General features: G+C 53.8%; 1 protein-coding gene across 2 annotated transcripts; it reads left to right on the top strand.

Annotated features, from left to right (window-relative positions):
- Positions 1 to 2740: 2740 nt before the first annotated feature.
- ACKR3 (atypical chemokine receptor 3) lies at positions 2741 to 15019 on the top strand. 2 transcript variants are annotated; one of them, XM_004460750.3, is made up of 2 exons: positions 2741 to 2836; positions 13112 to 15019. In XM_004460750.3, exon 2 carries the CDS (start codon positions 13154 to 13156, stop codon positions 14240 to 14242), a length of 1089 nt encoding a protein of 362 aa, XP_004460807.1. In that variant the 5' UTR covers positions 2741 to 2836; positions 13112 to 13153; the 3' UTR covers positions 14243 to 15019. The 2 variants fall into 2 exon arrangements, with proteins under 2 accessions (XP_004460807.1, XP_058155829.1); XM_058299846.2 differs by lacking the exon at positions 2741 to 2836 and adding an exon at positions 6613 to 7553.
- The last annotated feature ends 630 nt before the right edge of the window (positions 15020 to 15649 follow it).

Here is a 15649-nt window from a genome sequence, read left to right as displayed (position 1 = left end):
CAGCTCTGCGAATAGGCAATGCCTTGAATGGCATCTTGAGGCTGCAGGGTAGCCCGGGTCTCGGGCAAGTTCAGCCTTCCCTGGTACAGCGGGTGTGTCTGGAGCCCTTTGCTATCAGCAGGAACCCAGCTCTCCCCATGTGAGCTGCATGCCTGCTAAGAGCTGGAGACCCAGCCGGCTGGCTCCAGGACACCAGCTTTTCCAGGGCTGTGGGGCGTCAGGCCCGGAGGCTGGGGGAACCACAGCCCAGAGGGGACAGCCTGCTCCGCAGAGGAAAAGGCCTGGATACAGACTACTGAAAGAGAGGAGGGGAGTTGGCTGAAAACCCCTTCCACACCCCTTCACGTAGTGCCCTGAGCTAGCAGGATGCTTCCCGGAACCTTGATTTCAGTTTCCACCGGCCAGCTCTAGGACACCGCGCCCACCCCTGCCTGGGCAGCGCTTCCTATTTGGGGTCACCAGAACAGAGGGGTGGGACCCCTACCTTCCAACAGGTGGAACGCGCGGTGGCCCACGACCAACTTCGGAATTTGCACAGAAGAGTTCCAGGCCTGGGGCTCTCACCTTTCCTTAGCCAGCCTTGCTTACTCACCCTCTTACTGGCCCCCAGGCTTGGTTTCTGGGACGGAGGCAGACAGAGACGACTCGCAGTGCCAGCCGGAGACGGGCTCCAGGCCTCCTCCCACCCCAGCCCGTGGGGGCGCAGCTCCTCCTGCGGGGTGGGAGCCTTGATTGAACCCTGCGCTGCTTCGCCTGCAGGCCGGGCCCCTGCAGCCCAGGCAGGTGGCCTCGAGGACGGGCTTGCAGGTACAGGGGCCGCCCCGAGCTCCAGGCGGCCAAGACCGGAGAGCAGGGGCTGGAAGGCCCCACAGGCTGTGTCCTGGGTGTGCGCCTCTGCCTAGGGTGCCTGGCTCCTCCTGGACGAGCCCAGACCCTCCGCCCCCACCTGCTGGGTGCTGGGGCCCCAGGAGCTCTCCACGTGAAGTGGGTTCTTCTTCGTAAAAAAACCTGCTTGGCGTTTTCCTTCCTCCCTTAGCCGCTGCATCCTGTCACAGATTCTGTCACTGCCTTTTCTTACGAAGAGCGCAAACTTAGTTCAGGGCAGATTGGAATCTCTGGTTTGCTTTTCACCTGGGGACCGAGCCCGCCCTGAGATGGGCGCTTTCTCTAAAGAGTAGATGAAAGGAGGCCTCTGCTCAACCAGCAGGGACCTTGACGTGCGGCTCAGACACATTCACCCACAAAAAGGAAACAGGAACCCAAAAGGCCATCCGTGTCCCGGGTGCCTGTAACGGCGCCGCCTGCGGGTTCCCTGAAGCAGCATTTGCCTCCGGGGTTTTGACACGGAGCTTCGGGTGCCCGTGCAACACGAAGAATAATCGAGCCAGTTCTTTGAGGACAGTGACCTGGAGTGGACAGGGAGCGGGTGGGATGGCTGGCGCAGCAGGTCAGCTTCCGTGGGCAACATCCCTCTGCTGGCCTCTGCTGGCAGGTGCTGTCCTACCTCCCCGCCCCCCAGGAGGGACTTCCACCGTCACCCGCAGCCAGGAGAAAAATGGGAAAACAAAATCTTTCTCTTGCCTTTCCCTGCACCGAGGTTGTCCCCTAGGTTTGGCCTTACCGTCCTCCAATTTCAGCACTGGGCTGTCTGCTTTTATTTTTAGTAGGTGTATACAAAAATCTCAAAATGTGTTATCTTGGGAGAAAGAGTGAAGATGGCTAGTAACTCTACACACGGTACTTTAACTGTCTTTACAGAACTCCTCGAGAATCCGAAAGTAAAACAAAAGCTAAAAATATTGCAACATTACTCTGGGGGGAAAAAAGCCACAGCCAGTGTGGTCTTACAAGTTTGAGTAAGAAAAAGTAAGAGTTTGTTTTATGGTTGATTTTCTACATGGGGCATTAGAGGTGAAAATTGCATGAAACACATTCTTAGGCTGAATTTCCCCATGGGCAGAACTTTAGCAATACCCTTGGAGAGAAGAACACAGATTTCAATTAAAAAATAAAAAGAGAAGTGTTTGCTAACCTCACTTCAGAAGGCAGACATTATCCAAAGACATTTGTCTTACCCTTAACTTGTGTCTGGCACTGGGCCAGGGGCTTAGAACATTTTGATTAGATGCCCAAGGAATTTAGATCCATAGTCCCTTACAAATAATTTTTTTTTTTTTTAAAGAAAAGCTATTAGAAAGGCTCCTTTCTCCCCTTTTGGGCTAGTTGATATGGTACTAATTAATTGCTCAGTCCAAAATTGTTACTTTTGTTTTGGAGGAATTAAAAGAGAAAACCCAGGTTTAATAATGCAACCCAAAGTTCAGAAGTTCAGGACATTTCCTCTTGGGGAACAAAGCCTTCCCTAGAGCTAGGAAGCATTCTTAGTGTTAATGGGATTATTAAAGATACACCTGAGAGCAGATAAATATTTGATGACTCTGCAAAGCCCTGGGGTTCCTCTGCAGTTCGGCTAACACGTCTCCCCGCCCCGCCCCCCCCCCAGGATCGGGACCTGGTGGCTTCATTTGACTTGGTAAATGAAGGAAGGCTGGGGTTTCCCAAGAGGGCGCTTGTGTGGGGAGACAGCGCTTTCGCCGGAAACAACAAACCAAGGTTTACGTGGTGCGAGGGCGTGTGCGCGCGCGCGCGTGCGTGCGCCTGGGTGAGGGAGGGGCTGAGGAGGGGAGGCAGGGCATGAGGCTTACAAAGCTGCCATCTAGAGGCTCCTGCCTGCAGTGTATATAACGCGGCTCGGCGGCCGGGCGAGCTCACAGTTCCCCAGAGCTGCTCGGAGCTGAGGCAGCGCGCGCGGGAGCCGGGCCAGCGGAGCCGGGAGGTAAGGAAAAGGGGCTTGCTCCTGCCCCACAGCCTGGCTTGGCAAGGGAGGGGGGTGTGGCAGAGCCAGGCAGGCAGGGCTTCTGCTTCTAAGCAGGGGGCTCTTCAAAAACCGCTGAGAGGGGTGCTTGGAAGCCTGCAGGTCTGGTTTGTGAAAGCGCAGCCTGCAGTTGCATGCTTGCTTTGCAAAGTGCTTCTGCTTAATTTGGGGGCTTCACCTTGCCCTGCAGAAAGCAGAGGGCAGTTTTCTTAAGACCCTTGCGGAAGGACCTCTCCGTGTGTATTTGTTGAATTTAGGACTCTGGCGTTTATTTGCTGCTGTGGGTGTTTCAGCTCAAGTAAGCTGGGAACTTTGCAAGAACAGCCTGTTCCCACTGCTTGCTTGAGTTGGGACTTGCGGGCACCGCTGCTTACCTGCCTTGCTTCTGGTATATCAATTCGGCAATAGAATTCTCAGTGAGTAAATAATTCCAGAAAGATGAGCAGTTTATTAAGAGACATCCTTAAGTGAAGCAGAAAACTCTGCTGAGGATCTTGTGTCCAGAATGCATTTGAATTCAATGCTTTGGGGGATTACCGAGCCTGCAAATCCGGAAGCTGTAAGTGTGAATGTTAAATAGAGCCTGAGCTTGTCACTGACTGCATCATTGCTAATCTAATTTGAGTATTTTTTGTTCTCCTAGAAGCTAAGTCCAACTTCATTTGGAAAAAGGCACACATAAAAGGCTAGGGTTTTGCAGTTTAAATTTATACTTCAGGTTAACTCTGAATTGGGTCATTTTTTTTTTCACATGCAAAAAGATTCAACTAGTGACTAAGAGTTAGAACTTTGGAATAAGACGGGGATGATTTTAACTTCCAGGGAGAATGAGAAGCTGTAAAATTTAGACCCCTTCCTTCCTCCCTCCCTCCCTTCCCTGCCTTCCACCTTCCTTCCATCCTCTTCTTTCAATGTATTTGCTCACACAGGATAATTAGGCTTTACGAAAGTGGGTGAGGGTCTCCTTAAATGCTTTACAGCCCTTGAAGGTATTGGCATAGTGACATACCCTGAAACTGCATTCTGCAAAGTTTCAATGTGCTAACTTTTTCCTTTTCTTTTTAAACTCAGACGCCGCGCCGCCTCTGTGTCCCTTTATTTATTTCAGAAAAACGTGGAGGTCAATAGGCTTGCCTAGAAAGGAAAGTGGAGGCTGCTGGTTCTGTGCTTAACTTTCTACCAATTTTAAATGGATAAACTGCCCTTTTTCCTTTCAGCAGCATAAGAGGTCTGCCCAGACCTAAGCCTTTCTCCAAAGCTAAGTTGCATCTCGGATCTCTAGCTTGGAAACAATTTGCTCTTTTTCCCCTGCCTTTGCCATAAACACTTGAACGTGCATTGTAACTGCTGTGCAGGATGCTGCAGCCTCCAGGAGGTGGGGGGTGGGGGAACTGCACCAGAGGGGGTTGAAAAGCAAAAGAAAATTGAGAAATGGCTATATTTTACTGCCGATTTGATTTTTTAAAGGGGCATGCAATGCAATTGTAGTTTCGGAGAGTTTCAGAATGTATGTCCAAGGCAGCCTGTCTGGGCTTAACTGGGTCAGCACTTTGGAGGTGAGTTTATCCCACATGAACAACGAGACCTTAGAGACTGGAGCAGCGGGTATTTCAGTTTCTAATCAGACCCAGAACAGGCAAAGTGTAGGCTTTCTGGATGGGGAGAAAAAAAAAATCCTCTTTAATCGGGAACAGTGGCTTTTTGTGTGATAATTCCAGGCAGAGAGGCTCCTGTGTTCAAGCAGACGTGAAGGACGTTGGTTGAAGTTGCTCAAACCTGAGGCTGAAGGGCAGGTAGTCACTTTCTAAGCCCTTAGAGACACCAAGGGAAAAGAAAAAGACCTCCAAGATTGGAGAACTTCGGATTTTTCTCTGTGATTTTGTAGAGTCTGGATGGAATTGGGGGCAAGAAAGCCTTTGTGCCCTCCTGCCAGGCACCCGAGAAAGTTCGTTTGGCTCTCTCGAACAATTCAGTCACACATGTGTGTCACTTAACTTGGAAACAGGGCTCCTCTGTGTCAAGTGCTTACCGAGTCTAGAAAAGGACCCAGTTCCCACTAAAATAAGAGCAAGCCAGCAAGCAAAAGAACACAGGTGCAGGCAGGTGGCGGTGAGGCGCCCTGATGTCCCATACTTGACGGGTTTTCAGCAGGAGCTCTGTGATGCTTTTGCTCCGTAAGCGTAGACGGACGTAGAACTGGGAAAAAAAGCTTTGCTGCTTCACTCTCCGTTAACGTGATGGGGGAATTGCCTAATTTTGTAATGAAAATCTTGCTGAGCCAAAAGCGGGTATGGAAACAGACCCGGTGTTTTCTTCGAGATGCCGAAAGGGCGGAGGGTCACCCTATCGAAGGTAGGCTGGTGGCTCAGGGACAGATAAAGGAGCCAGGGGCAGCCTTGGGGGTGGCAGGCCCGTGGGATCTTCTTTGGGCCATTTAGAAGTACCTTCTAGTTTCCTTATTACCTTTGTACCAGCCTCTCCCCTCGACTGTCTTAAAGGATTCTAAGCCTTTATGTTAGAGGAAACCTTGGCGGTGGAGCATCCTCCCGGCAGTGCCATTGTGTCTAAGGAGTGCGGGAAGGCGAGGTGGCCGCCCAGGGCCGGCCGTCTCCCACTCCTCATCCCGGTCCTAAGCCGGGTGGGGAATTCGGCTCTGGTTACACTCGGCCAGACAGCAGCCTTTGTGATCCCGGGCCGCAGGCTGCTCTGGCTTCCAGGGACAGGGCTGGCAAGGCAGCGCCGGGGCGGCAGAGCACAATGGAGCAGCTCTGGTTTCTGCCGGTGGATTTCCTTTTACCCCCCAGATACTTGATGGAGGCGAGGATGTGTTAATGCGGGGCTGGCTGAGGACCCGGGCGGAGGGGGCTGAGGCCCTGACTGTCGCTATTCATTATTGCTTGAGTCATTGAGTTCTCAGATGATTCGGGGCAGCGCCTCATTAGCATAAAATGCGTTCACTTGGGGTCACGAACTCCTGTGCCATCGGCACCACATTGTTTTCTGTTTGCTGGGCACCCAAGGGCCGGGAGGACCCCCAGCTCCCGGTTCTGCCGGCAGCTTCCCGGGCTGGTGGGTGCATTTGTTTCCTTGTAGATGTCAAGCAACAAAACAAAACTCATCAGCCTGCGACTGCCAAGTGATTGTTTAGAGGGGGCGTGGGCTCTCCTTATCTAAATTGCAGGCCCAGTATAAATCCTGGCCAGCCCAGCAGAAGAGTGGGGGCCTGTGCAGCCTGATTCCCGCTAGATAAAGTCTCTGCAGCAGCTGGCAGGGTGAAGAGGACCCCGCTCCTGGCCACGAATCCAGGGTGGTCGGTCTCTGAACCTGTCCTGCTTTCCAGATGAGCACGCCGAGAGAGGCCAGGCATGTGACCCACTCTTGGCTTTGGACGAGCCTGAATTTTCCCATGAAATTCTGGTTGGGGAGGACACGGGTCACAAACTGCAGGAGGCCAGAGAACGAGGCACCTTCTAGCCTGAGCCTCAGCACTAGGAGCTGATGAGATGTCAACCTGGGAAGCAGAGGCTCTTGGGAGGGCTGAGCGGAGCCTGGCGGCCCCAGGACCCCCCAGCTTCTGCAGCTGTGGGGCCCAGGCCTGGCCCAGCTACCTTACCTGCCTCCCACCAGGGCGACCCACCCTGAGCCCTTCTGCGCTGCGCCCCTTCTTTTCTCTAGAGCCTTCCTGGCCCCAGGCGCCCCCTAAGGCTCTGCTCTTTACTCCATCACTCCTTCGTAGAGTCTTCGCCTCAGCTGATCTGGGAGCTGCGGACTGCGTGGCAGCGCCCTCCGGGAGCACCCTGATCCACTCACCCCTTTTCCCTGAAGTGGCTGCGGGCACTGCCACTTCCCCTGTGTCCTGGCGCTGCTCGGCTCCCTGCCTCCTGGCCTGGCTTGTTGTCCCCACACACAAGAGCCCCCGTCACCACGTGGGGAAGGAAAAGGGGCGGTGTTTCTCTCAGCTCAGTATGGATTCCAGGAAAGACTGTTCCAACTCCCATTCCCAGTGCCAGCTTCTGATCACTGGTGCCAGTGGAGTCCAGGGCACCTTTTATTCATTGCACATCTACTCTTTACTTGCTGTGGCTTCACCAAAATGCAGAAGACAAGGTGGGGGGATTGAGGAGGAAGCGAGTGAGGAATGGGCCAGGTCAACAGCTCCCAGTGATCGCGAATGGAGATGCAGAATGGAGCTGGCAGAGCATGGGATGCGAAGAGGCGGCGGCCAGAGGGTTACTTTATTTGGGAGGAGAGAGGCAAAGGGGATTCGTTGGGAGAGTCTTCCTCAAGTGGAAGCAGAAATTGCAAATACGGTGAAGGCGGTTTTGACGCTAGGCAGATACCCAGATATTTGCCAGTCCCTCGTAGGAACCGACAGCTCTTTCAGGCATATGGTTTTTTTTTTTTTGCCAGTGTGAGGAGCACTGTTCACTGCACGCCAAATCACCACCCCTTGGAGACTTTAAGCTTGGAGATGTCTAATTCTGGCTTTAGGGACAGCCCCACCCGCCGGGGGAGCTCAGCAGACCATTTGGATGCAGCTAAGTACTGCAGGGCTGCAGCTGGGTCGTCGTCAAGGATACCGGGGTGATGAATAATAAAGCTCAGAACTGAGAGTCGCATCTCTAAGAAAAGTCCTCGATTGACAAAAGATGGGGGATTCCACCATTTGAGAAAGAAAGTGAGTGTCGGTCAGTCCTTTTCAGACCAGGCGGGTGAGGAGGGCCGTGCCCTCTGCCAGCAGTCTGGAGACTCATTCATTCCCCAGAGTGAGGACATGTGACACTCTGCGTGCAGGTATCTGCCAGGTGGCTGGGGAACGTGGTCCCCGGAGAAAGGATGACATGAAATCAGTCACAGCCTGTGTTCTGGAAAAGGGCGTGAAAAGTGATGTTCAAGGCCTTCGGTCCTGGGTCCAGAAAAATGGAGCACAAACCATTTTTAATTTTGGGGGGGATCATTCCTCCCTCTATTCTAGGTGGTTGAGAAGTTTATACAATTCTCAGGGTCACGTTTCAAATGCCACAGGGGCGCAGAGAGTAAAAAACGACAATTCTCCCTTTGTCCCCATCCCACTTTTCTGGTCCTAGGTTTTGTAAATATGGCAGATGTTTTCCCATGCCTTTATGCACATATATTTACATATAAAAATACACTCGTGTTTGCCCTTTTTTTTGAATAAATGGGATTAGGTTATATTTGCACGTGTGTTTAAGAGCATGTTCATAAAAGTAGGTCTCTCTCTTTTTATAGCTATATCATATTCCAGACATGGGCCTACCCTGCTTTATCCAACCATGCTCTACAGACAGACATTTATGTCGTTTCCAGTTTTTCCTAGTACAAATAGTGCTTCCATAAACCTTCCTGTATGTACATCTTTGGGGCACCTGTGAATATTTCAAGAGGAGAAATCTGTGAACTTGTCAAATCATAGAAGTGGGAAAATCTTTAATTCTAAACCTCTTTTTCCTTGCATCTGGAATCCTTTGGTGCAGATGCCTTACAACCTCAGCTCTGGCCTCAAGCCTGCGGGGACAAGCTGCGGTTTACTCTAGCAGAGTGACCTGTCTAAATGGGATAAAGGAGTCTCCTTAGGACCTGGCGTGCTCCTCAGCCACCCCGCTTCCCGCACGGGCTGAGGGGCGCTCCGTCTGTACATGCCTGTGTGCCTGTATATGTAGCACTGAGGCCGCCCAGTCCCTCATTTGCACGGAATGCAATCAGCTTTTTTGTATTCGATGAGGTCATTCTCTGCTTTCTCTTGGGAGGAGCTGAGATTCCTGTGCAGGGCACTGGGGGAGTTTAAATGGCCTCAGGGAGTTCATCAGAGTGGGGCCCCCTCACTCCCTCCACCTTCAGATTTTTGCTGGGAGCTTTGTCCCCAGGCGGATGGAAACCTGGGGCCCTGGGTCCACATTTCACGGTTTGCCTTCTTAGGACTTTGTTCCTTTTGGGGCCTCAGAGAGGGTCCCTTTTTAAAATCTGACGCCAGCAGAGGGACACACCCTCAGTGTAACCCAAAGACAGGGCCCCCGCACCTCCCAGCGGCTTTCGCCTTGCAGACCGTGTTCATTGGAACATGGCAGCTTCCCATTTTGAAGACGGCGGCTGTCTTTGTCAGATAATGTGCGCTTTTCTGGAAAAAGCCCTTGTTTGTTTCCAAAGCCTAATGCACGAAAAATTCCAAATGACAAAAGGTTAAGCTATTGTTTGACGCTTCCCCCCCCCCCTTTTCTTTACTTCCCCATTTAAATTTGTGGAGGATCTGATTACTCCACTGTTTGTTTAATCTCCTCTCTCCCCGCTTGCCTGCCTGCCTTTGACCACTGGAGCCTCCCGCTGTGGAAGGGGGAGGCCCATTCAGGCCCCCCAGAAGGAGGTGGGTGGTGGAGGAGGTGAGGGCCTCTATGCGGGCCCCCTCTCCTGGCCAGTTGCGTGTGTGCTGCCCATACTCCAGGGCCGAGTGACAACCGGTGATTGGTGATTGATCAGTGACGATAGCTCGGTGATGGCTGATCGATGACTGGGGCAGCATACGGCCTCCCAGCCTCTGCCTTCTTCCCCTCGAGTTCCCCTGGTCAGTCAGGAACACCCACAGCCCTGCTGAAAGATTCCTGCTGTGGCTGCTGGGGTGGGGTGGGGGGATTGCCCCATAGCTGACATTCTGGCTCAGCAGTGACTCAACCCAGGTTTCATTGCCCGGAGGGCAGAAGCAGAAACAGGCCGACTGCCTCGGGGTGCCTGAGCCCGTGTCCGCTGCTGCTTTGGGCTCTGAGAAGCCTGAAGGCCGGCAGTACCCCAGGAGCGCACGTGCGGGATGGTCTGTTTAGCGGGAAAAGCAGGGAGGACCCGGAGGACACACTGGCCCGACAATTTCCCAGACGCATGAGGCTGGGGAAGCAGGCATCTCCCCGTTCTCGGGCCCTGCCCCTTGCGTGGGTGCGTCTGTGCTAAAAGGCCTGAGCAGACCGTCTCCAGGGCTGAAGAAGAGGGGCCGTGGTTCAGGCTGCCGGAGACGCAGGGCCACTGCTTTTATCCCTGCCACAACGGACGGCCCAGTGCCCAGGATTTACGGCCGTTTCTGGCCCGGCTTTGCGGGGCTGTGCCAGCGGGGGCCCGGGGAGGGAGAGCAGGCGCCAGGGAGCCTGCTTCTGGTCCCAGCTCCACGCCTGCCCTCGGGGCTGGGCTGCTCCTCCATCTGTGCTTCCTGGTCCTCTGGGGACTCCGGGGTCAGATGAGATCATGTGTGTGAAAGTGCTGTAGAAACTAAGCCATACTGCAAACGCAGAGGGCAGGGTTTTAAGGACCCGGAGGAAAACTCGGGCGCTGCCTTGGAACCGTGCAGGGAGGGAGAGGCAGGTGCTGCCGCTTTGCTCTCCGCGGCTTAGGGGACAAAGGCAAGGGGGCCGAGACCCGGCCTGGGACTGCTGTCATCCCTGAGGCCAGTCTGGGTCGGGGAGGCTCCAGCTTCTCCTAGGAGTTGTCTGCAGCTCGGCCCTGCATTCAAGGATCCTTTGGGGTCCTTTACTTTGTGCCCGAGCAGCATCTTAAGACGACATGAGCCAAGGTCTCTGACTTTACCAAGTCTATGTGGCGTAAGCTGGACCGGGCTGAGGCCTCAGATGGAGCCTCCTGCGCCCACCTGGTGGCTTACCCGTTGGGATGGCTCTGAGCAGCGGAGACCGCGGTGGCTCCCTCCATGGCAGGCTTTCTGAGCAGGCAGGGGATGTGGCTGTGCCGGGAGGTCCAGCCTGCTGCATGAGCAGAGAGTCCCGGAGGCCTGGCAAGGCCACCACGTAAACCTCACGAAGAGGGCTGGCCCAGGAGCCGGCAGACAGCCTCTGTTTTTGGGGACGCCAGGCAGGTCTTCTGCTGGCATTTGGGGCAGGCAGCTTCCCAGTGGTCCTGTAGGTGCCCTCGTGAAGGACGAGTGTACCAGACTGCCCATCTTGGCGTCAGCTCGTGAATCCCCCTCCGCTGGGGGGATAGGTTACTGTCTGGGCCACTGAGGGTTCGTTTCAAATGTGGGACAAGAATGAAGCGAGATGATGCTTTTGTGTGTGTGTGTGTGATAGGGGAAAAACTGGTGGGAGAATCTCGCTGCTCTTAATTCCCTGCCAGGGAAGGGGCGGGCAGGGGATGAAGAGTTTATTGGGCAGCTGCTGCATTCAGGTTCTGTGCCGGGCCCTTCAGTCCTCGGATGGCTCTGCGAGCTGGTGCTGCTCCACCCTGGATGCCTTCCCAGCAGGGTCCTTCAGTAACTGCCCCTAGGTTCCACCCTCAGAGAGGCCTGGAACCTCGGCTGCTTCCCCAGTGCCTTTCTAGGCTTTCCATAGTTAGCATAGCTCCCGCACAGGGACCGCTGACCCCTCCTCCAGGGGGTTTGCAGACATACCCTGAAGGCCACTTTAAGTGACTCAAGATAGCTGCCAGGAAAAGCCTTCACCTGACTCCTAGAAGACGCCAGCGGTGCGCCCTGGAGCTCATTTTTTCATCTTTTACTCCTCTCCGGGGCAGGCCTGCACCAGAGCTCTATGGAGGCTGGGGGATGTTAGCTGCTGACCCCAGGCAGTGTCCAAGAGCGCCTTCAGGGCCTGCAGGGGACAGGCGGGGCCACACGGCACCTGGCAGCTCTCAGAGTGGAGAACTCATTTCCAGACAGGCAGCACCTTGCGGTTGAGTTCTCAGCAGGCATTAAAGCGGTGACAATGGACTGTCGGCCACGCATCAGGCTGGCAGGGAAAACACTTGGGAAAATCGTCAGCCCCCTCCAGAAAGGCAGCAGGTGGTAAATTTCTGTGCTTCGGGTCTTGGCACAAGTTGCCCTTGAAACAGTTGACAAATAAAGCCGGGAAAGGCAGGCCCTGGCGCGGGGCCTGGGCCGGCTGCGCCGTTGCCGCTGGGTGAAAGTCGCGCTGCGGGTCTGGAGCCTGCGGGTTCGGGGCGTGACAGGCTGCGGGCCCCTCCATCCTCACGTAGTGTCAGCGATCATCGTTTCTGCAAACCGAGGGCGGCTGAGGTCCGGGGTCACCCTTGAATTTTGTAGAGAGGTAAAAAGCACTCTTAGCCATGTTTTTAACACAAATTTGGAAGAGAAATGCTTTGTTGAGCCCCCAAGGTGGGGCACTTGAAACACAGTCGTGCCTGGAATAGGGGCTCCAGCTCCACTGTTCTTTGGAGAGGCTGATAAAATGGCTCTAAGGTCCCCTGTGGAAATTGAGCCCATCCTCGGGCTGCCTGACAGTTTTTTGGCCCAGGCGCTGGGTGGATTTCACACCCTGGGGCAGAGCTGGCTGAGGATGTCTTAAGAACCAGTCTTGACGAGTGGCGGACAGCAAACATTGTTTCCTTCTTTGAGGACTGTAGGAACTCCGTTGGGTTCTGAGCGTGCTTTATTTTGTTTTGCAGAGTTCCATTTCGGTTTTCTCTTTTTCCTTTCTTTCTTTCTTTGCAAAGACACTACAGAGCTAAAGGGAAACAGCTGAGCATGGCAGGGGTTGGCAGTTTAGGGCGATGTATTAGTCAGCCAGAGAGGTGCTGAGTGATGCAAGCTCCGGAACTCTGTTGGTTTTTATAAAGGCTATTTATTTGGGGTAGAAGCTGACAGTTAGCAGGCCTTAAGGAGTTGAGCTCAAGGTACCATTAGAGGTACTTTCTCACCTCTGTTCCCACGTGTTGACGCAATTTGGTGGACGATGTCTGCGCGGGTTTAGCCTTTCCTTCCTCTTAAGGCTCCGTGCTCCCAGCTTCGTGCCATCTCAACTGGCGGCTGGCGTAGGGCTGGTCTTTTTTCCCAGGGCTCAGCTGCTCCGCTCTCTCCACCAGGCCTCCTGTGAACTCTCAGGCCAGCAACTTGGTTCTCTCCTTGGGGCTCCAGCGTCAAAAGCTTGACTCCCTGTGTTTTCCTTCTCCGCGTGTTTACTTTCCTCTCTTTGACTGAGCTCCATTTATCTAGCCCACAGCAGTAGGCTAGCTGTGAGTGGGGACTCAAACCAAGTTGCCCCAATGACACAGTCAAATTTATTTCATCAAGTAAAAGTGAAATCTCTGAGTCTAATACAATCCAGTACGTCCAGAGGAATGGACCAGTTGACAAACACAATCCAATATCTATTTTTGGAATTCATAAACAATATCAAACTGTCACAGGAGCCAAATGGAAAAAGTAGGTAGACAGAAGCTTGAGCTTTTCCTAATTAAGCGGTTTTTCTTTTCTATCTGTTCGATCTTATGCAGGACATTGGATCGCCCCTGCCACCACCGCCCCACCTCGAAACCATGGATTTACATCTCCTCGACTACTCGGAACCGGGAAACTTCTCCGACATCAGCTGGCCCTGCAACAGCAGCGAGTGCATTGCCGTGGACACGGTGCTGTGCCCCAACATGCCCAACAAGAGCGTCCTGCTCTACACGCTCTGCCTCGTCTACATTTTCATCTTCGTGATCGGCATGGTGGCCAACTCCGTGGTGGTCTGGGTGAACATCCAGGCCAAAACCACCGGCTACGACACGCACTGCTACATCTTGAACCTGGCCATCGCGGACCTGTGGGTGGTCCTCACCATTCCCGTCTGGGTGGTCAGCCTGGTGCAGCACAATCAGTGGCCCATGGGCGAGCTCACCTGCAAGGTCACGCACCTGGTCTTCTCCATCAACCTCTTCGGCAGCATCTTCTTCCTCGCGTGCATGAGCGTGGACCGCTACCTGTCCGTCACCTACTTCGCCAACACCTCCGGCTGCAGGAAGAAGGCCGTGCGCCGCGCCGTCTGCGTGCTGGTGTGGCTGCTCGCCTTCTGCGTGTCCCTGCCCGACACGTACTACCTGAAGACCGTCACGTCGGCGTCCAACAACGAGACCTACTGCCGGTCCTTCTACCCGGAGCACAGTGTCAAGGAGTGGCTGATCGGAATGGAGCTGGTGTCTGTGGTCCTGGGCTTCGCCGTTCCCTTCTCCGTCATCGCTGTCTTCTACTTCCTCCTCGCCAGGGCCATCTCGGCCTCCGGCGACCAGGAGAAGCACAGCAGCCGGAAGATCATCTTCTCCTACGTGGTGGTCTTCCTCGTCTGCTGGCTCCCCTACCACCTGGTGGTCCTCCTGGATGTCTTCTCCATCCTCCACTACATCCCTTTCACCTGCCAGCTGGAGAACTTCCTCTTCACGGCTCTGCACGTCACACAGTGCCTGTCCCTGGTGCACTGCTGCGTCAACCCCGTGCTGTACAGCTTCATCAACCGCAACTACAGGTACGAGCTGATGAAGGCCTTCATCTTCAAGTACTCGGCCAAGACCGGGCTCACCAAGCTCATCGATGCCTCCCGGGTGTCGGAGACAGAGTACTCGGCTTTGGAGCAGAACGCCAAATGATCCTCCCTGCCGCCGCGCCGGGCCCCGTGTGCTTGTCTTTAACGGGTCGTCCGACCCTGTCTTTTTCAAGAGAAGAGTCAAGCAGCTTCGGTCTGGATGCCGGAGCAGCTGGAAGAGGAGAGCGGGAGTCCTGGGGCAGCTTTCTCTCTCCCCCCGTGCCTCCGTGGCGGGTGCCCACCCCCGCGGCCTGACAGTGCCGGGCAGCCGGCGCCGCGTGTCAAAGCCAGCTTCAGGACAGGTCACCTGGACTTTTTGTAAAATAGGACTTCCGGAGTTGCCTGAATTGTTTTTTTTATATGGTGATTTGTATTTAAATTCTAAGACTTTATTTTCTCACTATTGGCGTACCTTATAAAATGTATTGGAAAGTTAAATATATTTTAAATATCGTCTGGGAGGTATAATGCTGATTTCTATTCAGAGTGTTGTAGTTGCAAGGTTAGCTTGACTTCAGTTTCGACTATGGAGGACATTAATTGTTAGCTGTTTTGAAATGGATAAATATATATATAAATATATAAAAATATATGCCGGTCCTGGCAGAAATGTTTTATTTACGATAGTTTTATATCTGGGTGGTGCTTTGTACCAGCACGGGGATATGGAATGCCCCCCGTGGCGTCGTGCGGTTTGTGACATGAATAGTATTGTAAAATTACATTCAACCATGAAACTGTTCTAGGTTGCAGCACTGCTCAGAATCAACAGTCATATTTCAGCGTGTTCTCTCAATTTGTAAGTTATTTTTTTAAATAAAGTTTTTTTTTGTTCTTAAAAGTCATCTGGGTTTCACTCTTAGAGGTGCATGTTGGCATTTAGGTGGCGTGTATGGTGAGAGTATGTGGGTCCATATGGCCAACCTACTTACCGGTTTTAAATGATCTTAAAAAGGGCTACCTTAGATGAAACGATGGACAAGGAAAAAAGTCTTTGAACACACTGAATTGGTGTTTTACAAAACATTTTAGAGGCAGTGGCATGTTTGGGGGCGGGGAGATGGTTGGGGGGTGCAGCGGGCAGGCCAAGCCTTCAGCCTTGGCGCCTCCGCTGCTCCGGCGCTGCTCCGCGGCTCGTCGTGCCTCCCCTTCCTCCCTGAAGTCCCCCAGTGGGGAATGCTTACTGTTTGGACTCTTCCTTTAACACAGCACGCAGCCCTGCCCCCCTCCTTGAGCCCATGAGATGAGAGGACGCCTGGCCTTGACCAGTAAAACTTGCTGGGCTGATTGTCCCACGGAACCGAGGGCCCCTCACCCCGTGCCACCAAGACCTGGCGTGCAAGAAGGGTGACACCCTGCGGGACAGCTCGCCTGGGCCGGGGGTTGGCCTGACCCCTCCCCTGCCCGGTGACGAGGCCAAGGGCGAGAAGCTGCCCCGGCCCAGCGTTTTCAGCGTGGGGTGGGCGTGCAC

Source organism: Dasypus novemcinctus, chromosome 7, assembly GCF_030445035.2.
Source record: "Dasypus novemcinctus isolate mDasNov1 chromosome 7, mDasNov1.1.hap2, whole genome shotgun sequence".
Classification (NCBI taxonomy): Eukaryota; Metazoa; Chordata; class Mammalia; order Cingulata; family Dasypodidae; genus Dasypus; species Dasypus novemcinctus.
Note: the sequence above shows the minus strand (reverse complement) of the source record. Positions and strands in the feature narration are given on the sequence as shown.

Coding starts and splice junctions, on each gene's coding strand:
- ACKR3 (XM_004460750.3), top strand. CDS start 13,154: ATGGATTTACATCTCCTCGACTACTCGGAACCGGGAAACTTCTCCGAC.